Below are 27,970 nucleotides of genomic sequence, written 5' to 3'. Positions count from 1 at the left end.
TTATTTTAGGTAAATCCAACAATATAAACATCAACCATGTTTACACCATTGTGGAAACGATCAGGTGTGTTTTAAGTTTTATGTTTCCAACTAAAGCTAATTTTAGATTACTTAAAAGCAAAAGAGGAGACATAAAACCAGATACTAAAGAATTCTGCACAGTACATTTGCTAGTGTTAAATCAATCAACCCTATTAGTGGTAAAGTAATGTGCTGAATTTAAACACTATTAGTGTTAATTTAATAAAAAAAAAAAAAATAGAAATAGAAAGTAATGCAATATTGAAACATTTTCACTAGTAGTGTCAGAATTGTTTTGCAGTTAAGGACATTTTGTAGATTTAATAAAGTATTCCCACAGTTTTATGATCACAAAGGTTGAATTGCCATTGTAACTAAGTGACAGTGCAAGGAAAGTCATTTTTAATCATTTTTGCTTATTTAAAAATAGTGTAGATTTTATATTAATATTTACATAGCTAACATAGCAGTATTAACAAGTGGATAACTGCATACGCAGCCTCAGAGCGCTCCAGCAGACTGCATTGTTACTTTAATTCCGAATTGTGCTGCTTGCCATCAGCAGTCGGAGTCTGAGAGAGCACCATTGGCCTTGCTCTCTTTTTCTGAGTGGGTAGATGGTGCTCTCTTTCCCCCTATGTCTCTTATTGTGATTATGGTGATCACAGGCATCTGTTTGCACAGATCCTGTAATACATGAAAAGTTGTGGGTTTAACTTTAAAGCAGTTAATGGCTTTACAAGCTAATGTCTTATAACAGTTTTTCAGACTATAATACAATGTAAAATTTGATAAAAATCAGGTTTATATAGCAGGGAACATTGCACAGACTCAGTAATACTAGTACAGAAGTAGGTTGCACTTAAAAAAATGTGCATTTTTCTACTATTTTTATGCTAATGATTATAAATTTACTTCTTAACTAAAAAGTATTTTTTCACTCTTTTAGTTTGCTGTTATTAAATAATTATAAGGGACACATTGCAGAATAGAATAGAGCAGAGCTGTATCTCCTTAAGGTAATCAAGAATGCACACCTTCCTCTCTCTCACACACACACACACACACACAAGCAGTTCCCCTTGTGCATACTGCTCTGATCTTGCGCTCTCGGAGACGCAGGCACACACACCCTGTTCCCCACTCACAGCCGCTGCAGGCCATGTTATATGGAACAGCTCCTGTGGGACAGACTCACACCCACTGAGCAGGCATGAAGCAGGTTGAGATGGGGAAAACAAAACACACCGAACAGGGAGGAATTCACACTCTGCACTCGCTGTGCTGCAGAAAATGTATAGATGTGTGCATATGTGCCTGCGGTGCTCGTCTCTCGGTTGTCATGGCAACTCTGAGTATTGACAGCTTTCCGTCTGTCTACCTGTCACCGCCTCTCTCTGTGGATGAGCGGCAGAATGAAGGAGTGAATGAGCGACTCTGACCAATCACAGTGTAGCACTGCAGGACAGCAGATGAGAGTGCAGGTCTTTGTGTGTTCCAGTTTGTTGTTTTTTTCATAATCATCCTGTTTATTTTCCAGGATAGGGGAATTTGTGTGTGTGTGTGTGTGTGTGTGTGTGTGTGTGTGTGTGTGTGTGTGTGTGTGTGTGTGTGTGTGTGTGTGTGTGCGTATAAAAAAGCATATACAGAAAATGTGAGAAACAGACAGTGGAAGAAAGGGAAGAGAGACATACAGATGTAAAAAGAAAAAGAGGTAAAAATGAGAAAAGGGTGGCAGCTTGAGAAAGAGAAAAATAAGTGAGCATCAAGAGAGATAAAAACAATAAAACACAAAAAAGAGAGCATGAAATACAGAACAAGAAATTAAAAATCAGCAAAAGAGAGAAAAAAAAATAAGGGAAATGATAAGCAAGAAGCAAGAAAAAGTGGAAAGGAAATAGAAAAATAAAAAGAGAAAAAGAGAGTGGAGAACAGAATTGGAGAATAAAAGAAAGATAGCTAGAAAAACACAGTGTATTGAGAAAAGGAGAAAACAGGAACGAGCAAGAAAGTAAAAGAGCAAGATGGAAAAAAATTGAAAATGAAAAAAATAAAATGCAAGAAAAAACAAGAAAAAAAGAAAAATGGAACGAGGCAAAATAAATGACGACAGAGTGAGAGAGCAGACAATAAAGTAGGAAAAAGAGAAAATGAGTGAGAGAGAGAGCACAATATCTGTAAAAGGAACAGGAAAGAAAGAAAGAAAGAAAAAAAAAGAAAGAAAGAATGAAAGAAAGGAAGAGAAGTAGAAAGAGAGGAAAGAGAGTGATGGGAAGAGAGAGGACTAAGAGCATAGTTCTCTCTCTCTCTTTCTCTCTCTCTCTCTCTGTCTCTCTCTCTCTGATAGGCTGCAGTAGTAGCTAGCAGTAAGGGACTCTCTGAAGGCAGTCAGCCACAGATGCCCAGCAGATATCTGCAAAGCTGAGTCTCTATGCTACACAACTAGGCCGTAAGCAATGCATAATTCATATATACAGTAAATATCCCAGTGTTCCCCATACACACACTCACTTACACTCACACACACACACACTCTCTCTCTCTCACACACACACAACGGTCCTGCAAATACTGAATTCAGCTGAAATTGAGGAGCAAAAGGAATCATCCTGCTCTGACTGGCTCAGACTCACCCTGTTATATGCTTATTACATATTCCTTCAGATCCCTCTCTGATTCTCCACTGCATATGCTTGTGTGTGTGTGTGTGTGTGTGTGGGAATGTAGTTAACTGTGTAGTAACCGTCTTGCTGCTGTTGCAGTCTCTCGGGATGTCCTATTGCTGCTGCTGAGAAGATGGCTAAGGTTCAGGAGAAGCACCAGACCTGTGATGGCCCCAAGTCCAACCAAGCATCTGATCGTGTTCTGAGGTAATGTCCCCAATCTCTCTGAGTGTAGACACACCAGCTCTCTTTAAAGTCACCAGGGGGGCGTTTCCCAAAATATTCTTATTGCTAAGAACGTTTTTGAAATTGCGAGCATTTCCCGATAAACCTTCGTAAGTTATGTAGCTTTTAAGTTTGTTAATTTTGACCCAGTCGTAGCGATTCATGCACATGTTTTTGCACAGTTCAATAAAAAAAAATCAGCAGGTGCCACCAAAGTTCCTTAAAAATTGTACAGACATGCTTGATCTTCGCTAAGAAAATAAACAAATATAAATATATACAAGTTGTTAAGTTGTTTGGTTATGTGACTCTGTGAAGGTCCTTAGTTCAATTATAAGCATTAAAGTATGTAGTGTAATATTTTAATCTTTAACAGTTATATAACATGATGCATGATATACAAATTGGATTGTAAATTTGGTTGTGAAGATTTCTGAATTCAAATTTAATTTGATGAGTATAAAAACTTCTGAGATGAGGTGCAGGAAAGTGCGGGGCTGTGTGTGTCTATGTGTGTGTGTGTGTGTGTGTAAGAGAGAGAGGGATCTGAGCTGGAAGTCTGAACCGGAGTGTTACTGCTGGACACTGTAGAAGCGCACCCATAAATCATTCAGCCATACAACTAATCAGTGTGTTGGGCGGGGGCGCGGGCGGGGCAGATTATGGCGGAAGTAGGGGTCAAACTTGGTGCCTTAATTAACTTGCGTAAAAGAAATAGTAACGAGTTACTGATTCCAAATTAACAGCGTGCGTTTATGCTTTAACTTTGACAGCCCTAAAAAAAACATATGAATGGATGTCTCTTTTTCCCATCATTTCTGTGCCTCAACACTGTTACTGTTCACCTCAGAAACAGCTTAAATCACCTAATAAACATATATAATGTACCAAATACGCTAAAAATCGCTAAGATCATACGTTCTCAGGAAATGCACCAAAGTGTTTTTGCTTGGCCTTTAATGCAAAAGAGTATGTCTGTGTGTTTCTATACAGACTTAAATATACATACTTATATATAGCTTTCTAATAAAAACACATGGGGAAAAAAAAACATACTGGACACATAGAGTATGTGGCCACAGATGATCCAAAAGCATCTGTGTGGTCTAAAAAACTGTTGAGAACAAAAAATTCAAGAGGCTATACTTTTTTAAACACTATTATTTCTTTATTACCTTATTTATTAACAGTGCTCTGATCCTTTCACTTCTACGTAAGTGATTTAACAAGCAGAGTTTGTTTTTTGCTGTTAGATATTTTGGAAGAGACTCTTAACCAATTAGTAGGTCTGGGTGGTACAACTGTGTGGTCTTCAGCCTCCCTACACTGGGAGAACATTAGCAGGCAGACTGATTAAATGGTGATTATAATTCAGGTGAGTTCTTAAAGTGAGATCATGAAAGCTGTATAATAGCTGTATGTAGCTGCAGATAAACCCATGTCCAGTACCATGTCCTCTGTATAGCTTAACTCGACCTGGTGATGACCAGGCTTTTCTCCCCATGATTGTTTTCCAGGCCTATGTGTTTTGTGAAGCAGCTGGAGATCCCACAGTATGGGTACAAGAACAACATCTCTACCAGCACGCCCCGCTCTAACCTAGCCAAAGAGCTGGAGAAGTACTCCAAGACCAGCTTTGACTATGGTGGGGGTTACGATAGTCAGCCCCACGCCTACAGCAAGCGCTCCCTCAACCAGAAAAACCACGGACGAGACACTTCACCCAGAGGATACGACGGTAAGCACAGCCCCTCTTCTCTTATCTTATTCAAAGCTTACTTAACTAGCCTATCTTAGATATGATGATCAGCCGTGGGGGATGTGGGATGTAAGACTTGACAACATACTGAATCATAAATATTGATATATTTAACCCTCTACTGCATGAATTATTATATCCACAATGTAAAAAATATTTGAATGCTGTTTTGTGTTAAAAATGAATTAAATAATGGATTTAAAAAAAAAAAAAGAAAGTTTAAAGGGGGGGTGGTTGATAAATTGTTGCCATATGGCAACTATGCGCAGTTGTGGAAAGTGATGTGAAATCACATTTATCTTCAATTTCTAAATCATTTTCTGAAATAAACTCTTTTTTCTTAATTATATGAATAGCCAAATGTGTAAACTACTAATATTGCATGAATACAACTAACTTCCATATTTCTGTATTGGTCAGAATAGAAAAGGTCTAGCCTAAAAAATTAACACACGGGGACAAAGTTTTTTGATCACAGCCAAAGTTTATGAAAGTAGTAGAACTTATACATTTGGCAATTCATCTTTCTTGTTATTTACAATCAACACTTCAAGAGAACATTTAATGTTGTCAGTTTATAGGGTATGGAAATAAAAAAAAGCAATTCATTTTTGTAGTGGTGCAGAGGGCCACCATGCATTTCAAGCACCTGGTCCGAACGATTCCCTTGCATCCAGGCACTTTGCAGTGACTCCTTTCACTCTTCTGCAAGGGCCAGTGCCAAACTTTATGAAATTAACAGAACTTAAAATGGCAAGTCATGTTTCTTGTTATTTACTATCAAAACAGTGAACATTTCATGGTATAGGCTTATAGGGTATGGAAATCAAAAAAGCAATTCCTCTCTGTAGTGATGCAGAGGGCCACCATGCATTTCAAGCACCTGGTGCAAACGATTTACTGTCATTTTCAGGAGATTCTAGGATACTAGTGTCTTCAAATGAGATGTAAATATTAACTGAATGTATATATTACTTTGAATTTGACCATGTTTTGATCAAGATGTTGTGCTCTCTTTTAGACATTAACAATGTGCTGATAATTAAGTTCTGAGTCAGTGTTTTAACCATTATCTTGATTGATCTTTGCGGCCATAATATCTAAAACTCTTAGTACTGAAGTTTTGAATGCAAGAATGCACCACACATCAGGCTCCCCTGTTCTTGTCTACAAAAGCTGCACTGCAGTTACTTCACCTGAAGTTTGAAATAATCTCAGATGCTCTCAGCGAGCCGTGGTGAAGCCATCATTGCTAATTTAGTAGTACAGGTCAGTTTTTACCCCAGTGATCTTTCCTCACTGAGTGGAAAGGCGAGCGTTTCAGAACAGTGGAGGGAAGGAGTTCCCACGATGATTCCTGGCCTACAGTAGAAATAGCTTACCTCCGGAATCTCAAACGAGCAGTGCAGTGTGAGACTGTCAGAGACTTTCAGTTAGGAGAAGATCCGGCGTTGATGCTCTCCTCTCTGACTGTGAGTTCAAATGTCAAGATGCAAGAAACACATTTCATGGTTAGACTTGTTTTAGTTTTACCTGGGGAAATGCTGTACTATACTTTGAGTCCCTTTAGTCATAGCCATTTGCATTTGGCTGAACCCAGGCCTCCTTTAATAATAAGAGTCCTGTCTTATTTTAATACAATTACAAAACCTTATAATAATAGATTTGTTCAGTAATGTTATTCAGTACAGGCTCTGTCACCTTGTGCTGAAGAACGGCTGTAAAAATAACTAGTTTTTAGGACAATATATTGTTGCAGAAATTGCAGTAAACAAATTTCATTGTCTTGTTAAGATCATTTTATAGCTGATATAATGATAATATAATAGCAAAGCAATTGCATTTTTTTATTGAAGGATAAACTTTTTAGTGGTAATAATATTTAGACAATGAAATTATTAAACACACACACACAAACACACACACACTGTTATGTTATAACAATTTCTGAGAAAAAATAGCAGTACTTGAACAAGACTCTTCATGACAAAACTACACTGACTTACTGAAGCTTAGCTATGTAATATGATTAAAGTTTGGGGAATTTTTGTATAGACACAGGGTTCGTACAGTCATTAAAAACCTGAAAAAATAATGGAATTTTAAAATAGCAATTTCCATGTCTGGATACATTTTGGAAAAATATAAACACCCAGAAAGTTTTGGAAAAGTAATGGAAATTTGCTCTACAAATCTTTGTGTTTCTGGATGGAGAAAATCTGTTTTGACCTAACAAAATACATTAGCTCAGAGTTAATTCAGTAATTTAAGCCCTACACAATGGAGCTCTCAGGATCTGACACACATTTTACTATTAAATATTGTGTGTCAGATTTATTTATTATTTAATACATGTTTATATAATAAATGATTATTTATTTATTTAGTTTAGTTGGTTTTTGGTTTTATGGTCCATGTCTGCACTGATGTTTAAAAAAAAATCATATGGTCATGAAAATTGGCCTTGAAGGCATTGAAAAGTCATGAAACAATCATGGAAATGTATAAGTCAAAACGTGTATGAACCCTGTAGACAGTTCATGGGAATTGGCCAGTCAAATGAAATTAGTTACAGAACCTCCTCTAGTAAAACTACTCCAGCTCCAGTAGTGTTCACAGTTCTAGATCAGAAAATGTAGACATTTAACATGATTTCATGTAAAACCTTTAAAAAAGATGAGAGATGTGTCACAGACAGTGTAACTGGCCATGCTCTCAGTTCTCTGGTTGGGTAGAATGGCATTCCCTTTCCATCATACTGTTCAGAGCACAGAGTTACTATGCGATATCAGAATTTACAATTGGTGTTCTCCACCAACAACATTCAGCTTCCTATTAATGCTGTGCTGATTGGGAGTTTGAAAATATATATGGTGGGGTGTTTGGCTTTACATTTCCTGCTAGATGTTTAAATTACTCTATTATGTTTCGTAAAGACATAAAAGCAATTCCTGAAGCTCATCTTTAATCTTTTTTTTTTTTTTTTTACTTTTTCTGTTCTTTTCCTGAATTTAAAACCGCATTCCTTCTCTTGCACCTTTTTCCTTCCTTTTGTTTTTTTGGAGAAAAGTTTTGATAAGTAGGGCATTATATATGTGCTGCACAGTTGTTTGACACTGCTCAACAAATGATGTTATTCATACAAACCATATATAAATAAACAAAAGTCTTTGGTGATTTGCATGAATAATTTGAATACATGTGAAAGTGATTTAAATGGCTATCGTGACCACAATGTTAATTTGCATTGTCCTATCAGACAAAAGAAAGCTCATTAGCATATCTTCAGCCATGCTATATTATCCTGCAGTGTTTGAGCTACTTTTAGTTTAAGGGGAATAATGGATGCTGTTTTTCCTGGGGTCTGTGTTTAGGTTTTTCTTCTATAAGAGTACTTCTCTATGTGTGTTTTTTTCTTCCTCAGTTCTGCGTAGTGTGGAAAATGCTTTTAGTGAAGGTCTTATATCTCCTGTTAACAATGTGCAGCCCTGTGTTTGAAATGTAGATACACTGTCACTCTGCTCTCTCTCTTTTCTCTCTCTTCCTTACACACTTTCTGTCTGTCCCTCTCTCCCTCTCTTTCTATTCCTTTTGTCTCTCTCAGACTCATTTGCTCTCAGCATTCATCATGGAACATCAGACCATCCAATAAGCGAGTCTTGTAGGTGTCTATCTATCTATCTATCTATCTATCTATCTATCTATCTATCTATCTATCTATCTATCTATCTATCTATCTATGTAAGCGAGTCTATCTATCTATCTATCTATCTATCTATCTATCTATCTATCTATCTATCTATCTATCTATGTAAGCGAGTCTATCTATCTATCTATCTATCTATCTATCTATGTAAGCGAGTCTATCTATCTATCTATCTATCTATCTATCTATCTATCTATCTATCTATCTATCTATCTATCTATCTATGTAAGCGAGTCTATCTATCTATCTATCTATCTATCTATCTATGTAAGCGAGTCTATCTATCTATCTATCTATCTATGTAAGCGAGTCTATCTATCTATCTATCTATCTATCTATCTATCTATATATCTATCTATCTATGTAAGCGAGTCTATCTATCTATCTATCTATCTATCTATCTATCTATCTATCTATGTAAGTGAGTCTATCTATCTATCTATCTATCTATCTATCTATCTATCTATCTATCTATGTAAGTGAGTCTATCTATCTATCTATCTATCTATCTATCCGTTCCTTACTAGATATCTATCTATCTATATATGTACGTACGTGAGTCTATCTATTTATCTATGCAAGCAAGTCTATCTATCTATCTATCTATGTAAGCAAGTCTATCTATCTATCTATCTATCTTTCTATCTATGTAAGCGAGTCTATCTATCTATCTATCTATCTATCTATCTATCTATCTATCTATCTATCTATCTATCTATCTATCTATATATGTACGTACGTGAGTCTATCTATTTATCTATGCAAGCAAGTCTATCTATCTATGTAAGCAAGTCTATCTATCTATCTATCTATCTATCTATCTATCTATCTATCTATCTATCTATCTATCTATATATCTATCTATCTATCTATCTATCTATGTAAGTGAGTCTATCTATCTATCTATCTATCTATCTATCTATCTATCTATCTATCTATCTATATATCTATCTATCTATCTATCTATCTATCTATCTATGTAAGTGAGTCTATCTATCTATCTATCTATCTATCTATCTATCTATCTATCTATCTATCTATCTATCCGTTACCTGTGCAGGATGGTTACCAACACCTTCTTGCTTATAGCACTGTTATCTACGATACTAACTCTGTGTGTGTGTGTGTGGTGTGTGTGTGGTGTGTGTGTGTGTGTGTGTGTGTGTGGGTTGTACGTGACAGCAGCTAAGCGATACTGTAAGACCTCCAGTCCGGCCAGCAGTACGACGAGCAGCTACGCTCCGAGCAGCAGCAGCAGCAGCAGTCTGAGCTGTGGGGGCGGCAGGGGGGGTAGAGGAGGAGAGAGCAGCGCCAGCAGCACCTGCAGCAAGAGCAGCTTCGACTACACACACGACATGGAGGCAGCACACATGGCCGCCACGGCCATCCTAAACCTGTCCACACGCTGCAGAGAGATGCCCCAGAGCCTGACCGGCAAAGGCCCCGAACTGCTCCCACAGGTCAGCACCAACACTCGCTCCACCTACTTATAACTCAGATTAGAATTAGGAATCCATTTATTGAATGATTTCAGTTGTTTATTCCATGTAGAAATAGTATCTAACTTTGTTTAGGGTAAAAAAAAAAATGCTCAGATGTTGTTTTACATGCCTATTTACAACCCTGGTATTTTGCATGGTTTTCCATTAATGATGAACTTGTGAAACTTTGAAGGGCCCTGTTTTTATTGGCTGTTTTCTGTTACAATGATGGCTCATGAGATACATGTTGCATAACATGTAACATAGCATAGGTTAACTTATAACAAATAGATCAAAGTGACAGTCTGGTTACTGTTTTGCTTAAACTAGCAGAGTCTGGGGTTAGGTGCATGCTTCTATAGAACAGAACACTGCCTAAAATATCCACATCAAACATAAAATACAAACAAAATTTATACAGACAATGAATAATATTCAGTTCGGATTAGTTCAGTTCTATACTGCACACAAACAGCTAAATTCTTCACGATTGTTCATGTTTTTAACCAAGCTAAACTGCTTGAATTTTTGCACCAGGAGTTAAGGCATAAAGTTATTCAAAAGCAGTGTGTAAAGCTGGTGGAGGAGATCATGCCAAGATGCATGAAACAGTGATAAAAACCAGGGTTATTCCACCAAATATTGATTTCTGAACTCCTAAAACTTTATGAATATGAACGTTTTCTTTGCAATATTTGAGGTCTGAAAGCTCTGCATCTTTTTTGTTATTTCAGCCATTTCTCATTTTCTGGAAATAATTTGGAATTTGGGAGAAATGTTGTCCAGAGTTTATAGAATAAAACAACAATGTTCTTTTTATTCAAACATATACCTATAAATAGCAAAATCAGAGAAACTGATTCAGAAACTGAAGTGACAGAGCTGTATATATTCCACTACTCAACACTCCACTCTTTACACATTTTTATTATATTATTATATTTTTAAATGTTTTGTTTTAAAGTGTGACATATTTATAGCTTTATTACTATACTTTATATTTTATATATTGTTAGTGTTTCAGGTAAGCGGGTAGTTGTGGCTGGCAGAATGTGACAAATAAACTTTGAAAACAGACCATCTAAGGGCTGAAACAGCTTAAGGTCTAGTGGAGATTTCTCTTGTGGTCTGAGTTTAGGGTTCATTTGGAAGCCTAATGTAAATTTAATGTATCAACACTGTTATTTATCGTTTGAGGTTTGGAAATTGGCTTGTTTTGAAGTTCTGTTTTTAACTATATGGGACATATTATTATTTGAATACAGAGACAGATGTGCTTATGGTTGGTTTGTGTTGTATCACTGCAGAAGTCTTACAATCTAGATCTTTCTTGTTCTTTACCACCCTTTCACTCTTTCTTTGCGTTTTATTTCAGTCTGCAATTAAGGTGTTGCTGCTTTTACTGTTGTTCTGTGTTTGTTATTTTTTATATGTGTTTAAAAGCACATTTTATCACTTTGTTAATGTAAGATAACATACGATTATTGGCCACATTGTCCAGTAATGCAGTTCCTTTCTTAAAAAGGATCAGAGACATCAAAGACGTTGATGGGAAGGGGCTGATACTGTCTACAGGCTCCTGTCGTCAGCATGTTTTGAGGCAAGAGCTTTTATGTTCGCATGTAAGCACAGGTGAATGATAGCCGATGACACTCGTCATATGCTACAGATGAGATCAGATAGATATTGGGTTTGGAAAAGGCTGGAGTATTCCTCTTAAGCATCCTAGAACTGATGCAGCCTCAAACGCATGATGACTGGGTTCAGTGCCATTCTGAGCTCTACCTGAAGCAAACCCAGCCGTTTATTCTGTTCTTTCCGCCTTCTCCCTCTCACACGCTCTGTGTTAGAGTGTAAGGCATGGAGGCTGTGTGTGCAGGGTGTGGTGTTACCGAGGCGCCGGGGCTGTTGTAGCTTGGCATGCCGAGCGCCCGCTATGTGGGTCATCATATGAGCTTAATGGTCTGAGCAGGTCTTGATTGCTTTAGTGACACATCGATTGCGCAGATAATCTGAAAGGTGATAACAGGAGCGTAAGCAGCATCTGACAGCAGGAAGAAAGCTGCTGCAGCACTAGCCCCCATTCTCTCCTGCTCCAACTCTCTCTTTCATTTCGTTCTTTTCATCTCTTTTTTCTCTCTCTCTCTTTTTCTCCTGCTCTTTTAATGCTCCTCTCTCTCTCTCTCTCTCCCGCTCGCTCTCTATATGAGACAGGTTGGATCAATGGCGTTTTCAGCCGCAGCTCAGGCCCGGGCTGTTCTCCCGTTGGGTGCGGTGACCTCTCTTTAAGGACAACAGGGAGAGAGGAGAGAGCCGGGAGAGAGAAAGAACAGGCGAAAAAGAGAGAGAGAGAGAGTAATATAGAGGAGGAGACAGAGAAGGGGGAATGAGGGAGAGAGAAAGAGAGAGAGAGAGAGAGAGAGAGAGAGAAAGGCAGCACGGCTCTTTGTATTGAGCACTAATGAGGGACTGTAGACAGAGATGTAGGACAGTGAACAATGAATGAAGCATCATCGTGCTCTCTCTTTTCTAAGCGATATAGAAAACATAGACATTACAAAGTTGCATCATTTAATATGTAATAACATTTGCAAAAAGAAAATACATACGAAAAACATTACATTACATTATATAATCTGAAAAAATATATTCTTATATGAAAATAAATAATTAATGAAGTAGTTGGATATAAAATTAATTATACCCCAATTTAATTTTATTCTGTGTTCATTCTGCATATTCAGTTCTGATTTCCTGCAGAAACTGTGCTTTTGATTGCTGTTCAGCAGTGTTGCTGTGATACAGGTGTTAGTTGTACGATGTAGGTGTTGCTAGGTGGTTGCTGATATGTTGCTATGGTACAGTTGTTGGTTGCTGAGATATTGTTATTTTATATTGTTATTTTTTAGCTAGTGTTGCTAAGGCATTACTAGATAGTTGCTAATGTGTAGCTGTGTGGTGGTTGATATGGTAACAGGTTGGTTGCTAAGGTGTTGCTTGGTGGTTTATAAAGTGTTGCTATACTTTAGCTGGTGGTTGCCTGGGTGCTGCTTAGTGTATGTGATTGGTGAAGTGTTACTGGGTTGTTGCATAGCGTGTTCATGTTTTATGTGTAGACTTTTGACTAAATATTGGAGTACTGTCTAATGGTTGGCTAAATTATGGGTTGCCAAAACTTTTGCCTTAAAGCTGGTTGATCCAAAGGCAAGGTGATGTGAAAGACTGGATGTGGAGTGAGGTCTGATAGTGGGTGACAGATGACTTGATCATTCCATTTCTGAAGTTGTGTGGGCATTTAACATTCCTCGATAGGAAATACATCATAGAAGGCATTACAAACCACTGTGGACAGAGCAGTGGGAGGTAATGATTATGAACCCACTCATACCCTACTGGTCAGTGTAGCATTCTTTAACTTCTAAGTAACATGGTGCAATATTAGTTCCAGTCCCATGACATTTGGCATCTCAGTGTGCAATTTACAAACTAAAACAGCTAACTTGATTTTATGGTCTGTCTCAGTTTCCTGACTTCACCAGCTTGCTATCTACCCTGCCTCACGTCCTCTCGTCCCCTGTGTGATGTAGAGCCCAGATGAACGAGATGTGGAGGAGAACGGGACGCTGGATCTGAGCGTGGGTCGAGGCGGCGGACTCGGGGAGGGTACAGTTCTCACCCCGCTGCAGCCCATGTCCCCCCAGCGCCAGGCTCTGCTCAACAGCCGCTGCTACCAGATGAGCCCGGCTGACTGCTGGGACCTGCCTGTGGACTACACTAAGATTAAACGGCTGGACGAGGACCACAAAGAGGTACTGCCTCCAGCCTCCGCGCGGGAGCACTGCTGCTTTAGTGAGGGGAATACAAATGGGTGGGAGAGCGGCATCGCTCAGTATTCAGCTCATTCTTCATTGGCACTGTAGTGGAGAAGAGTAATCTCTGAAGTGTTAATAAAGCAGAAACTCAAAGAACAGATGAAGCAGATACTGTAGACAGTTGCATCTTACATTGTGGCAACCTGGAGAATAAAAGTCGGGTGGTAGAAGATATTTTGCTGTGGTATTAAAAAAAAGATGGATGGTTTAGTCCTCCAGAAGAACACGAGCGACATCTCGTGGTGATTACTAGCACTTCATGCCTAGTAAATACTCATTTATGATTAGTTTATTATATTTATATTATTAAGTAATTGCTTAGGAAATGCCAACTGGCTTATTCTTGAGTTGTAGGCAATGGAAGGACTTTCTTACATTTAAAAAAAATAATAATTTAATTTAATTTAAATGATTAAAAACATTAAATCCCAGGCTTCTCATACAATTATGTTTTTAGCATTATAAAGTAAGAAAAAAAATGATAATGATTAAGAATACAAAACTTTGACCAGTTAAAAAAACTTGCATAGTCTTGTTCAGATTTAAATTGCAAATTACACTCATTTACAAAAAAAGAAATGCACTGAGAAAGAGTTGTTAAAAAAATTATTCAGCTTTTGTATTTTTAAATGTAATAATGATATAAGTGATTATAATATTAGAGTAAAAGTACAGGTGCTCCCCAGATGTTGCAGCTGGGCCTGTAGATCCTGCAGACTCATAGGTTGCTAAAGTTTGCTCCCTAGCTGGTCCCATAAATGCTTGTATGGTGATAAACCTTGTGAACGGGCAGGCCAAAGAAAGCATTGCAATCTGGCATTCATGGGAAATCCTTGTTGTGTGTGGTTAAGCATTATACTGCGGAAAAATGCTACCTTAAAAGCTCTCTTAAGAGATGTGGAAATGCACACCCAAAGTGTAATTACGGTGCGTGGCAGTGGACAAATAGCTATATGATTAAATGCGAGGTGAGGAAACTCAGAGATGTGCGTCCAGACGAGACTAAAATCATCGGAGGACCACAGAGTTCAACGAAAAACAGTAGGTAATTCAGCCTGTAATTTTCTCAGAGGACGTCTGAGAAAAACACATACATGGTCGTTCTGGACGGAAATAAAATCACAAAGGACCCCCATAAAAAAAAAAATTACCCCAGGACCCCCTGAGAAACTAATCCTGTCCAGATAGGACTTAGAATGCATTTCTAGCTGTCAGTGGTCTCTCACCAAGAGGAACACTACCCAAGAGTATCCTCCGAGAGCCGTTTATAGGGTATTGGGAGAAGCAATTTTCCTTCATTTTGTGTCAAGACCCATTGTCTAATTATACTACACTTGTAACTATTTACATCTCTGCCTAAAACATGACTGCATGTGAGTTTTTTAGCAATCTGGGGTGCATTTTATTTACTATTTGATTAGTTTTTCTTATCATATTCTTTTGAATAAAGTAAATACTTTGTTGCACCTCTAATCCATTATAAATAAATTATCCATAGAAAAATCCTTATTTACATTGAATTTACATTTCAATGCAAAATCCACAGACATTTATTTCTGAATGGCCCACAAAGTTCATGTTGTGTCTTCTGTCCTTGGCAGGATGAGCTGGACCCCTTCCAGGAGCTGCTGGATGATCAGCAGTACTCCACTGAGGTGTCCCTCCCGAGCCCCAAACACAAATACGCCGCTTGTAAAGAGAGCAAGAAAGAGCTCCTCACGTAAGAAGAGCGTCCGTACATTGTTTGTCAAATAGAGGGTTTAGAGAATATGAGGGTGGTCATTAGATTCTAAATCTGTCTCTGCAGGCTCTCCAGCTGCCAGCTGGCTGACAAGGGCATGCGTGGTATGATGGCAACCAACTCACAGGATTTGAAGTAAGCTTTACAATATCATCTTCAGATCCTTTCTGATGTCCTTCTGTACTGTGAAGAAATGAGGTCTAGCCCTGTGGGATCTTACTTTCTACAGGTGTCCAACTCCAGGTTGCGACGGCTCCGGGCACATAACAGGGAACTATGCCTCACACAGGAGGTAAATGTACACACACACACACACACACACACAAGAATAAGTTTAAATGCTGCAAAAAGTACATATATACAGTTGTACATACACTCATTTACATGGTTGAAATCAATAATAAACCACTCTTACTCTACAAATATCTGAATACATTTTATTTTACTGTAACTAAATCCATTAATAATTGGGAAGGCTGTACAAATCAAATCAAATTTAATTTTTTTTATTTATAACTATTTTTTTTTTACATAAATAAATGATGATGCAAAGCAGCTTTGTGGTAGCAGGACAGAGAATCAGACAAAAATATAACATACAACACAGAACCTCCAGTGAGCAACAGCGGCAAGGAAAAACTCAAGGCTTACATGTACCTTGTACTATAAAATGTGCTATCAAATGCTACTATCAGTGCTAATATATATGGGGGACTCATTCTCCTCTGTTCAGACAACTTATAAATTAAAGTTAAAAAGCCATTATACATCCCCATGGATCTAATGGGGCTAAGCGCTGCCATAAGCTATAATTAGGAGATTGCTGGTTCAAATCCTGTTCATGTAGCTTGCCATCGGCTACCAGAGCCCAGAGAGAGTACAATTGGCCTTGCTATGTCTGGGTGGCTAGATGGTGCTCTCTCCCAGAGATCAGCACAAGGCGTCTGTGAGCTGATGTATATGAACTGAGTCGCTGCACTTTCCTCTGAGAGCACTGTGATGCTACTTAGCAATGCTGCATCAGCAGCAGTTCGAAAAGAGCCGGTGTCTGATTTCAAATGTATCGGAGGAGGCATGTGCTAATCTACACCCTCCTGGTGTCGGGGTATCATTAGCGATATTGGCATTCCTAACGAGTGGGTTGGGTAATCGGCTGGACAGGTGGGCAGCATGTCAATTTGCCAACATATCCTATGTATAGTATCAAGATATATGAATTTAATGATAATAATAATAGGTGGTAAAGCAAAATAATATAGCTGATGACATCAAAGTAACAAGAACCTTTACTGTGAACGGATAAATTACTTTAATGTGAATACATATATTTTGTCATTTAAGATCATGATGTTTTCATAATAATAAAAGATTGAATCTATTACCTAAATGTGTTCTGCAGCTGTTACTATAATAAGTGATTCCAAACTTTTCAACAGTAGTGTATTTACGTATATCTGATTTAATCCAAACATCATTATGACGGAGTTTGTCTGTTGCAGTTTGTCAGGTTGCCCTCGAGCAAAAAAGAGCGGAATTAAAATCATGCACAGCAAGGAGGACAAGGATGACCAGGAGCCAATCAAGTGAGTTATCCACACTGTGCATATTGTACGGTCACGGTGTGGCTCGTCTGTGTTGTGATGTATTTTAGATAAATATTACCCCATGTTAGCATATATTAGCTCTGACCTTCCACATGTCTGCAGATGTCCTGTGCCAGGCTGTGATGGTCAGGGTCACGTTACGGGGAAGTATGCATCCCACCGTAGTGCTTCCGGCTGCCCGCTGGCTGCTAAACGGCAAAAAGACGGCTATGTGAACGGAGCTCCTTTTGCCTGGAAGTCCGGCAAGACGGACGGCATGACGTGCCCTACGCCTGGCTGTGACGGTTCTGGCCATGTCAGTGGCAGCTTTCTCACACATCGCAGGTATATAAGGTGTATAAGACTGTATTAATGTTTTTTTTTTATTTTATTAAATATATAAGAGACTAAAAAAATAGGAGACCACTTAAAAAGCAATGTTTCTTTGATTTCACCAAATTGAAAACCTCTGAAGATGCATGATCACAAGCCATCAAACCAAGCTGAACTGCTTAAATGTTTGCACCAGTAGTGGCATAAAGTTATCTAAACGCAGTGTGTAAGACCAGTGGAGGAGAACATGCCAAGATGCATGAAAACTGTAATTAAAAATATGGTTATTCCACCAAATATTGATTTTTGTACTCTTAAAACTATGAATATGAGGTCTGAAAGCTCTGCATCCTTTTTGATATTTCAGACATTTCTCATTTTCTGCAAATAAATGCTCTAAATGATAATATTTTTATTTGGAATTTGGGAGAAATGTTGTTCATATTTTATAAAATAAAACAACAATATTCATTTTATTCAAACATATACCTATAAATAGCAAAATCAGACAATCTGATTTAGAAACTGAAGTGGTCTCCTATTTTTTCCAGAGCTTTATGATTGACTAAAGCTGTTATGTTGAGCTAAATGTTAAGCTAAATGTTTTATCAATTCTATTTTTGATTTTTTATTGAAAGAAAATTGTTGTGTCCTATATTTAATACACTTGGATTGAAAAGTTTATAATCAAATGCTAGAAATTTTACATAATAGTCTTCTTTACTTAATAATCTTTATGTCCAAAAGATACATGATGATCCAATATTTCAAGTGTGTTAATAGCCTTTCTCGCCTGTGTGACCCCCTGCCTCACACATTGTAGTGGTTTCCCGCTGTAACACATCATCTTCAACTCAGGAAAGAGTGATTGCTGATTAGCTGGACTGATTTGCAAAAACTAAAAAGTGTTTTGCACCTGCAGGACTAGATTTGGAAGCCACTACTCTATGATGCTTATGTGTTAATGCTCCAGAGCATTTCAATTCATTGGTAGTCCTTTTTTTTTGTGGATTGTACTGTACATTGTACACTGTGTCAACCATAAAATCACTATAAAGTAACTGAATTCACTAATTAGAAGGGTGACTTGATAGTTCTGCACATGCAGTATTTATTGCTTTTCCACAGAAGAACTTATTTGGTTCCATAAATATTTGTTTATGTTTAAGTTTTGTACCAATTAAAGTGTTTTCCCAGATTTGCATGTCTAAGCCAAAAATCATTATTATAAGACAGTGCGTATACATTTTGGCCCAAGCTGCAGATACCCAGCAGTGATAAAACTAGGGGTGGTACAATATCATGTTTACATATGTCTAATACTGTAACCGGTACTACCTTTTTAAAGGTATATACAAGTAATGTTTCTGTAGAAGTAAATTAATGGTAGAAAGGTGGTTAAAAGTTAATTTGGATATTGGCGATTGCTCTAAGACTGCAAGGGAAGCTCAGCTTCCCCTAAAATGTAAAAAAAAAAACGTGATTAAATATATACTGTTGTGTGTACAAGTCACTGATTAAATATGCGCTACAACACGCTGAACTTAGTTCAGAATCAGCTTCTTATCACTGGTAACGCCGCGGCTTTCCTCTCACTCATTCTCGCAGCTTCACTGCGCTGCTTTAATCAGTGCGGACGCTGAGCGTCCAAAGACTTCAATAGCGGAGCAAAGCGCGCGGCGAAACGAGTCATTGGATAAATGCTGGGCTTTGTCCCGCCCATCGGACGCTCAGCGTCTCTGGGGGACTATGGAGCAGTGGGCTGGCCTCGGCCGGCCCGGACGCTGAGCTTCTGCATGATGATTGGATGATCTGTCTGAGGCGGAGTCCCTTTTTGATTGACAGCGAAATGAGCGAATCAGCGATCTCTGGGTGTAAACATGTGCGCTGGGAGCATTTTCATTCTGTTCTGAGTTGAACCTGAGACTTTCCTAATCCTTATAACGGCATTTTGTTTATTAAAAAGGACTAGCGACAAATCCAGCTTCTATTTCTGGTGCTTTTCTGTAGCTGCTTGTGTTTGGAGACTGACTTCTATCACTCTTTCTGACTTCTATCACTCTTTTCTATCGCAAGCTGAACATGATATCATATTGATAGTCTTCCTTACAAAGAAAAACTTAAGAGTTAAACAGCAGGGCAGATCAACTGCTCAGATTAATTTGGTGCAAAATGTGGGGAAAAGTAACAGGTATTTTCAGCTGTTCTGGTATGATAAAGTCAGCTGGCTGACTGGAAGTGCTGTAACAAATAAAATGTACTGCTGGCCATGCCTCTTGATGAAACTATCTCAGGACATATATTAACAGGGGCCAGTAGTATGTATTGTGTTGTCATTAAAAATAATTAAAATAATAAAAAATAATAAAGGGATTATTTAAGGAAATTAAAACTGTCCAAAAAGGAAATACATTTACCTGCATTTTTTTCCTTTACCAACTTCAAAGATTTTGCGTAATGTTTTTTTTTTACTGATCATTTTATGTTTATTCATGTCATAGCGTCTTTTTATGTAATTGTTCAATGTAAAGAATGGGTACCTTTTTGTTGTGTAGTGAAAACATGAAAATAATGCCTTTTGTTTACAAAAAAACATCTCAGGGAGAGTAGAATTTACGTATAAATAAAATGACATATGTTAAGATGTAGGCCGAAATTGAGCTTCCCCTCCTTTAAAGACCAGCATCCGCCACTGATACAAAGTTTTTTAATTGAAATATCATCATATATTGAAAACAAATACTCCCAAAATATTAAATGTATGCCTTAAAGGATTAAACTAAGCTGTTAATAATAAATGTATAAATGCACATTGTTTAATATAGTCATCATACATGTAGGCTTGGGTTCTAGGATTAGGTATTTGTGCAATAGTTTTTGGCTAATTGATCATATTAGATTATCTATTTTCTCCAGTATTGGTACCAGTACTTAGTACCAGATCGACACAAACCCTATTTAAACCGTATATAAATGTATCTGTATGTGTTTTCTTTGTGCAGTCTATCTGGCTGTCCCCGAGCCACTTCAGCCATGAAGAAATCTCGGATAACGGGAGTGGAAATGCTTACTATCAAGCAGCGTGCAAGCAAAGGTACTTTATTATGTAGTGAGATATGTGAGATCTTATAACAGAAAATGGAATGAGACTCCTTTTACTCTCCCATAGTGACCACAATAATGATATTACCCCTAGTGTAAATAATTAAAAGGGTTTCAGAACTGATTGAGAGCTGTTTTTTGGAGGTTTCAGTTTGTTTTTAAACAGGGGTCACTTTGTACTCTTTTCTAGGAATAGAGAACGATGAGGAAATCAAACAGCTGGATGAAGAAATCAAAGATCTAAACGAATCAAACAATCAAGTGGAGTCAGATATGATTAAACTTAGGACTCAGGTGGGATAAATTTCCCCCGTTTTTCATCTTTTTCTCTGTCATTCACGTACCTGTAGTTATGGCAACTGTCCCCGTCTTTCCCCAGATCACCACCATGGAGACCAACCTGAAGTCCATGGAGGAGGAGAACAAGGCCATTGAACAGCAGAATGACTCACTGCTGCATGAGCTGGCCAACCTCAGCCAGTCACTCATCAACAGCCTGGCTAACATCCAGCTCCCCCATATGGTACGAGACAGTGTAGTACCTGCACCTCCACCCACTCAGCACTATCAAGAATTCATAAATTACCCAGAAATCTATGAACAGACAATGATATAGGGCCTAAAGAGAGAAATATTGTTTCATAAAGATCCTTTCATATCTATGTTCTTTAAGGAATAGATTGGCAATACATTGAATTTACACAATGTCCAAATGTAATCAGCCAAAATATGTGTCTCTAGTTTTGCAACAGAGCTCTCAGACTATTGATGCTAACAAGTCTATCAGGCTTGCAGTTTACCAATTACCACTGAGATCAACATGTTTTTTTTCCCAAAAAATGTTTTCTTTAGCTGAGATCTACACAATGCTGGGAAGGTGGAGATCAGCATGTGCTTCCTCTTAAACCCAATCCAGATGGGATTATTTTCTCAGCGTCTGTAAAAAATATTTCACACTTCTACTCAGTAATAAAATTCTTGCATCCTGAGTGCAAATGAAAAAACAGGAGGACCAGTGAGGTTTTTAGGCTTTCTCGGTCATGTGACAGTGCATTCAGTAGCTCCTCCACTTCCACTCGCTGTTGTGTTTACGTGAATCTCCATGGAAACGCGCACACAAAGTGTAATTACAGTGCATGGCAGTGGACAAATAGCTATTTTATTAAGCACAAAGTGACGAAACTCAGAGGAGTTTAGCGAAAAACAGTAGATAATTCAGCCTGTATTTTTCTGAGAAGACGTCTGAGAAAAACACATACATGGTTGTTCTAGATGAGAATAAAATCACAGAGCCGCCCCATAAAAGAGAAAATTACACCAGGACCCCTGAGAAACTAATCCCGTCCAGATAGGGCTTTAGTCATGTAAAGCTCCACTCTATATAATGAAGCCTTGCTGGACAGTTCAGCTCACTTGGAGAAGAGCACTAACCTCCAGTAGTTACATCAAGAAGCAGATATCCATGTTGGCCAGTGCTCAAAGGTTTTGGCAAAGGGTCCCACTAAACATTAGACGTCTTATGGACGTGCAGATCATGTCTATATTGCGTCGGTCGGTCCAAGACCAATTCTGTACGTCTACACGACGTGCAAACTAGGTCCGCTATTTGGACGTCTAACTATGACCCCACTTGGACGTCAATATGCAGTTAAACATTTGAACGTCGGACTAGGTCACTTTTTTGGACGTCATGGGGACGTCTAATACAGGTGCAGGAAATTAACATTATTTAAGAATATATTTATTTTTAAATGTATGTCAAAATTGTTGTTATCAATATTGTTAATCACTATGAATATAGATTATTTATGATTAAGCATCATTTATTTCTAATTATTTATTTGAGTATTATATTTTTTATCTATTTAATTAATTAACGAATGTAGGTATTTATTTACGTATGCTTTTATTTTTATTTGGAAATGCAATTTATGTGGAAAATTGTTAAGTTGATTTCAACCAGTCAACGCTACTCTGATTTGCTGAGACCGCACCTCATCATAAACTCCACTCTGATATGCCAAGGCAAAACACGCTAAACATTTTTTGGCTGCTGCAGTAGCTCAGCTCAGCTCAGCTCATTCAGTTCAGCTCGCTCAGCTCAGCTCCGCTCCGGACCGGACTCAGCTGCCAAGCTATAAGGTAAGACGATATGTATAAGTTAATGTATTTGTAGTGTTAGTTGTTTTAGCTCTGTGGTCTTAACCTGAACCTGCTGGCGTTGCCTCTCTTCCCAGGCAGTTAGCTAACTAGCTAGCTAGCTAACGATAGCTAAACAGTGGCCATAGTTAAAATGGAATTGGAATTACTTTTGAGAACGACCGTAATGCAAATAATATTTACTGTAACCGAAGCTTTAACGTAGAAGCATTGTCCGGTCATTAAGTCAATGCACTAACCAGAGCTAGGCTGATAAGCCAATCTAAGCTAAATCAAAGAACCGTCTTTGGCTAAATTCGCTAAGCTAGCGTTAAGTTATATAAGTTTGTGGCACCCACAATTAACCTAGCCAACTGGGGGCAATATCAAGTGCATTTTGAATAGCCTGAAGAAGTAAGTTTATGTCAATATTACATAAATAAGGCAATTTAAAATAGTTTGTTGTGGGAAAACATTTATTAAAATAGCTTAATATGATGTGTGAGAATTAAAACGGCACGATAATTCTGGTCAGGTGTTAAATGTGTATTCCCGCCTTTAGCTTAGCGTTAGCTTAGCGTTAGCTAAGCCATAGCATGAAGAAGTAAGTTTATGTTAATATTACATAAATAAGGCAATTTAAAATAGTTTGTTGTGGGAAAAAAAATATGAAAATAGCTTAATATGATGTGTGAGAATTAAAACGGCACGATAATTCTCGTCAGGTGTTAAATGTGTATTCCCGCCTTTAGCTTAGCGTTAGCTTAGCGTTAGCTTAGCATTAGCTAAGCCATAGCATGAAGAAGTAAGTTTATGTGAATATTACATAAATAAGGCAATTTAAAATAGTTTGTTGTGGGAAAAAATTAATTAAAATAGCTTAATATGATGTGTGAGAATTAAAACGGCACGATAATTCTCGTCAGGTGTTAAATGTGTATTCCCGCCGTTAGCTTAGCGTTAGCTAAGCCATAGTGTGAAGAAGTAAGTTTATGTGAATATTACATAAATAAGGCAATTTAAAATAGTTTGTTGTGGGACAAAAATAAATGGCCATCTTCAACATTTTCTGAGATTTCTAATTTGTCTTTTTCTACTTGTGCAGATGGAGTCATGAAATGTGACGGGACAGCCACCGAGGACTTCATACTTCGGAGCATCTCAAACATGCACCACAAAGACGTGGAGGACACACCGCTGTCTCTCAGGACCTAGAATCTTAATGAAAGTATAATGATGTTAAGGGAAGGTGTAATGGAAAGGTGTAATGTAAAGTTGTAATGGTGTTAAGGGAAGGTGTAGTGGAAAGGTGTGATAGTGTTGAGGGAAGGGGTAATGTTAAAGGTGTAATAGTGTTGAGGGAAGGTGTAATAGTGTTGAGGGAAGGGGTAATGTTAAAGGTGTAATAGTGTTGAGGGAAGGTGTAATGTTAAAGGTGTAATAGTGTTAAGGGAAGGTATAATATTGTTAAGGGAAGGTGTAATGCAGGGGTCTCAAACTCATTTTTGCCGAGGGCCACATTGACATATTGGCTGTCCTCTGAGGGCCAGATGTAACTTACAAATATAAGAAAATGTAACCAGATGTAATATAAAATGAATGTAATTACTCCTTAATGTTAAATAACTCTCAATATACTATTTATTCAATCAAATATTACAGTTGCATGGAAAAATGTTTGCTTGTTGCTCTATTAACATAAATCCTTTTAATTTGTCATGTTATGAAATCCAAAAACTCCATCAATCAAGAACCAAACTATTCAAGTGAATAGAAATTACATCAAGTACAAGTTATATTAACTTTGATCAAAACGTTTGATACTGAAATAAGGCTTAATAAATATAAAATCAAAAATTGTGAGCTGTGACAGATTTAGCATTTCCTCAGATTTAGCAGTTCCTCATCCAACCACTAGTCGGAGCTGCAGCTGCAGCACCACAAGCCCGCAGTCTTTACTGAGTCAGAGCTACAGCCCAGCCACGGGCTACAGGACTCAGCTGAGCCAGTCTGGAGCGTTTTTAAAATTTTAAGTTCTTCTGTGTATGAAATAAAATAACCCCACTAACCGGATAATACAGCTCTCTACAGTTCATCTTTCAGCCCAAGCAGCTAACAGCAGCAGTTTAGAGCAGCGTCACGGAGGCACTGCTGGGATTACATTATAAACAGGTCAGTTAGCGCGCTGCTAACCTCAGGATGTTTATAACTACGGAGTTTAGTGGACACACCACGGCAGCAAGGTTAGACTGTTGAAGGCTACTGAACACTATTAAAGCAGGCAACGCAGCGTAAGCAAAAAAAAAAAAAAAAACACACACACACACACCAAAATACAAGTTAAGATAAAATATGAAAACGAACGTAATAAAGCATAAATAATTAAATTGAATTGCGGGCCAGATGTATGTTTATTTTGTTAACCCGTGAGGGGCCGTATGAAACCGCGTGGGCCGGTACTTTGAGACCCCTGGTGTAATGTAAAGGTGTAATAGTGTTGAGGGAAGGTATAATATTGTTAAGGGAAGGTGTAATAGTTTTGAGGGAAGGTGTAATAGTGTTGAGGGAAGGTGTAATGTTAAAGGTGTAATAGTGTTGAGGGAAGGTATAATATTGTTAAGGGAAGGTGTAATGTTAAAGGTGTAATAGTGTTGAGGGAAGGTAAATGTTTAGTGAAATTGTTATGGTGTGAATCTAAGGTGTATGTTATGTTGATGTAAAATAAAGGCATTAACCCCAAATGAGATTTACTCATTATGTTTATTATTATATTAATGTTTCCCCAAACAGAAAGGGTCAATTTAAAATCAACAGTGGTAAGATGGGGGTAATTAATTTATCCCTTGCTTTTACTGGTTCTTTGCAGGTTGACATGTTTTGAAAAAAGTGAGAGGGTTGAAATGCAATTTATTTCTAAAGCATATTGTGTATAACTAACGTGCATAACTAGTTCCAGAAGGTTGTGAACCTGTTCCAGTAATTGTTTGGCTTAGCTTTGTATGCGTTTCCAGTTAACTGCTGAAGCTGGAACAATGGAACAGTTGCCACCGTCTGAAATGGCACTACAGTTATGCAGGGAGCCTCAAAGTAGTTGGTCTATAAAACGTATACATGTAAATTTCACGTAGAAAAGACGTCCACAACGACTTAATTTAAACTAGAATTAGCCCTTATCCGGAGGTCTGGGGGATGTCAATACTGGACGTGCAGAAGACGTCAGAAAAAAGACGTCGTCTGGCGTCACAGTCTGCACCTTGAGGAGACCAAAATTGGACGTGCAAAAATGACCTAGAAAAGACGTCGTTTCAACGTCTCTTTGTTTAGTGGGGTGGGGCATCAGATATTCAAACTAGAGTCAGACCCAATCAGAATCTTCATTTTAACTAGTGAAATCAATGCAAGCTCTGATTTAGTGAGAGAATTGCCACTGCTCATTATGTTTCATTAGTCAGAGAAAGTCCTCATGTGTAAAGCAGACCCGTTGCAACAACCACACTGTAATGCTGGGTGGTATACCGTTCATCTGGTATAATGGAAGAGACCCATATGCATTTTACATACCGCCATACCACTAGGAGGCACTCCGGAGCACTGCCTAAAACATTGCCGCAACAGAAGCACACTAACAGCAGCTCAGCCTCACACTGTCCTGCCTAAAGAAACATAATTCGTGGAGCTTCTGCTGTTGTTCCTTACAATATGAGTAACCACAGCCCTTTTAAATATATTAATACTGAAGCTTAAAAGATAGTTTCATTTATAGTGTTTATGGAACTATTTATAATATTTTGTTTTGTAAAGAAGGCAGTGTTGAAGTTGTTGACGTATCTCTTTTTAAGGTCTGTTGTTTAACGTACATTCTTCAGCTGTCTTTCTATTAATAAATTCATATATATATATATATATATATATATATATATAGTGTAATATATATATATAGTGTAATATATATATATATATATATATATATATATATATATATATATATATATATATAGTAAACCCTGTACTAATCAAAGCCTTAATTTACAGCCTTAGTGTTTTATATTATATGTACTCCTAACAATACAGTAAGTCACAAACCTATATTAAAGCCCAGTCATACAAAAAAAGTATAATTTAATAAATAATAATAAAAATACAGTGATATACCGTGAAATTGTCAGAATCTGGCTTGATAAAATACCGTGATATGCATTTTTGGACATACCGCCCAGCACTACCACACTGTTATCAGAATCCCCTTCAAGGGGGATACTCCAATTAGTTTCTGACAGTAGCCAGCCAGGCTCATAATTCCTACCATCGGCCAGATTTTGTCCATTTTGCTTGGGGCCCCCAAATGCCTTAAAACTGCTCTGCTGTTAGCCATTTAGTCAATGTTCCACTAGTAAAATCTGAGGTGAAGATGAAGTGTATGATCATTTACTAAGCTTCATTTATTTAGCAACATTAGCCTCAGAGCTCACAAAACAAAGCAAGAGAATGTTAGACAGTTTACATGTCTTGGCTGATCAATATTTGGGCTAAAGAGACATCTGTGTAAATTTTATTTATTCCTTTTTTATCCTTATTTATTTTTCTTGTCAATTTATTCCTTTAATGATCCACAAATTATTCAGCAACGCTCCGAAGAGCGAGTCACGTCACCCTAAATTTTCCCACCATGTATAGTATAGTGTGAAGCAGCTCTGGACAGTGTTAACATAGCAGGTTTTTGTAATTCTCCCATCTGCTTCTTTATGTATGTTGTTGAGTTTCTTCTCGCAGCTCCATGTGCTTCTGTGCTTAGGTCACTTCCCTTTACTGATCATTCTACGAAAAACAACCTCACTTCAGCGACTGCTTTTCAGTTGAGTAAGAACATGCCCGCAATGCCTGCAGATGCCCATGCATTTGTCATGTCGCTCATGGTGCTTCACATTGACTAAGACAGGGTCTGATTGGACGATCCCTGCTCTTCGGCGGTAGTCATGTTGGTAGACAACTGAAAGACGTCCCTTCTGAATATGGCTCCTCAGTTCTCCACCTCCACCTCAGTGAAATGGAACTGAAGGCAGGGCCCCAAACATCTCATCAGCATTGGATGACTGTTGCTGTTCCTAATTCTTTGCATTCTTCATTAGGAGCCCAAAGCCAGGCTGGATACGTAGCGTTTCTGACAATCAACTGTTAGCTGTGCATTTTATTTGTTTGTTTTGAGTCAGTTCATTGAACGCTTCATGCCCAGCTAATAGTATTCTCTCTACGCCTCTCCCCTGTAGAAACCGGTGCCACTGAAAGAGGCCCCTGTTAAAAATTACTGCTGTTTACAGATGCCCCACAGAGTAAGAGATTCATTTTCC

At 37.9% G+C, this 27,970-nt stretch overlaps 1 protein-coding gene and 1 long non-coding RNA gene across 8 annotated transcripts in view; both read left to right on the top strand.

Moving 5' to 3' along the window:
* Positions 1 to 27,970, top strand: part of myt1la (myelin transcription factor 1-like, a) — a 100,347-nt gene that overhangs the window by 68,074 nt on the left and 4,303 nt on the right. Inside the window, exons 11-24 of one of the 6 annotated variants that reach the window (XM_022685984.2) lie at positions 2,784 to 2,891; positions 4,427 to 4,647; positions 8,273 to 8,329; positions 9,560 to 9,834; positions 13,443 to 13,664; positions 15,329 to 15,447; positions 15,535 to 15,603; positions 15,698 to 15,760; positions 16,968 to 17,051; positions 17,175 to 17,396; positions 20,387 to 20,478; positions 20,677 to 20,780; positions 20,866 to 21,009; positions 27,890 to 27,952. In XM_022685984.2, coding sequence (XP_022541705.1) covers positions 2,784 to 2,891; positions 4,427 to 4,647; positions 8,273 to 8,329; positions 9,560 to 9,834; positions 13,443 to 13,664; positions 15,329 to 15,447; positions 15,535 to 15,603; positions 15,698 to 15,760; positions 16,968 to 17,051; positions 17,175 to 17,396; positions 20,387 to 20,478; positions 20,677 to 20,780; positions 20,866 to 21,009; positions 27,890 to 27,952 — 1,843 coding nt within the window. Of the gene's footprint in view, positions 1 to 2,783; positions 2,892 to 4,426; positions 4,648 to 8,272; positions 8,330 to 9,556; positions 9,835 to 13,442; positions 13,665 to 15,328; positions 15,448 to 15,534; positions 15,604 to 15,697; positions 15,761 to 16,967; positions 17,052 to 17,174; positions 17,406 to 20,386; positions 20,479 to 20,676; positions 20,781 to 20,865; positions 21,010 to 27,889; positions 27,953 to 27,970 lie in introns of all 6 variants that reach the window. The other 5 variants (XM_022685982.2, XM_022685979.2, XM_022685995.2 and 2 more) reach the window with 5 other exon arrangements.
* Positions 22,507 to 25,366, top strand: LOC125804275 (uncharacterized). 2 transcript variants are annotated; one of them, XR_007440605.1, is made up of 3 exons: positions 22,507 to 22,628; positions 23,731 to 23,874; positions 23,922 to 25,366. It is a non-coding gene; the product is annotated as an uncharacterized LOC125804275 (long non-coding RNA). The 2 variants fall into 2 exon arrangements; XR_007440604.1 differs by having other exon boundaries at positions 23,731 to 25,366.

This window comes from Astyanax mexicanus, chromosome 1 (genome assembly GCF_023375975.1).
Source record: "Astyanax mexicanus isolate ESR-SI-001 chromosome 1, AstMex3_surface, whole genome shotgun sequence".
Taxonomy (NCBI): domain Eukaryota; kingdom Metazoa; phylum Chordata; class Actinopteri; order Characiformes; family Acestrorhamphidae; genus Astyanax; species Astyanax mexicanus.
Note: the sequence above shows the minus strand (reverse complement) of the source record. Positions and strands in the feature narration are given on the sequence as shown.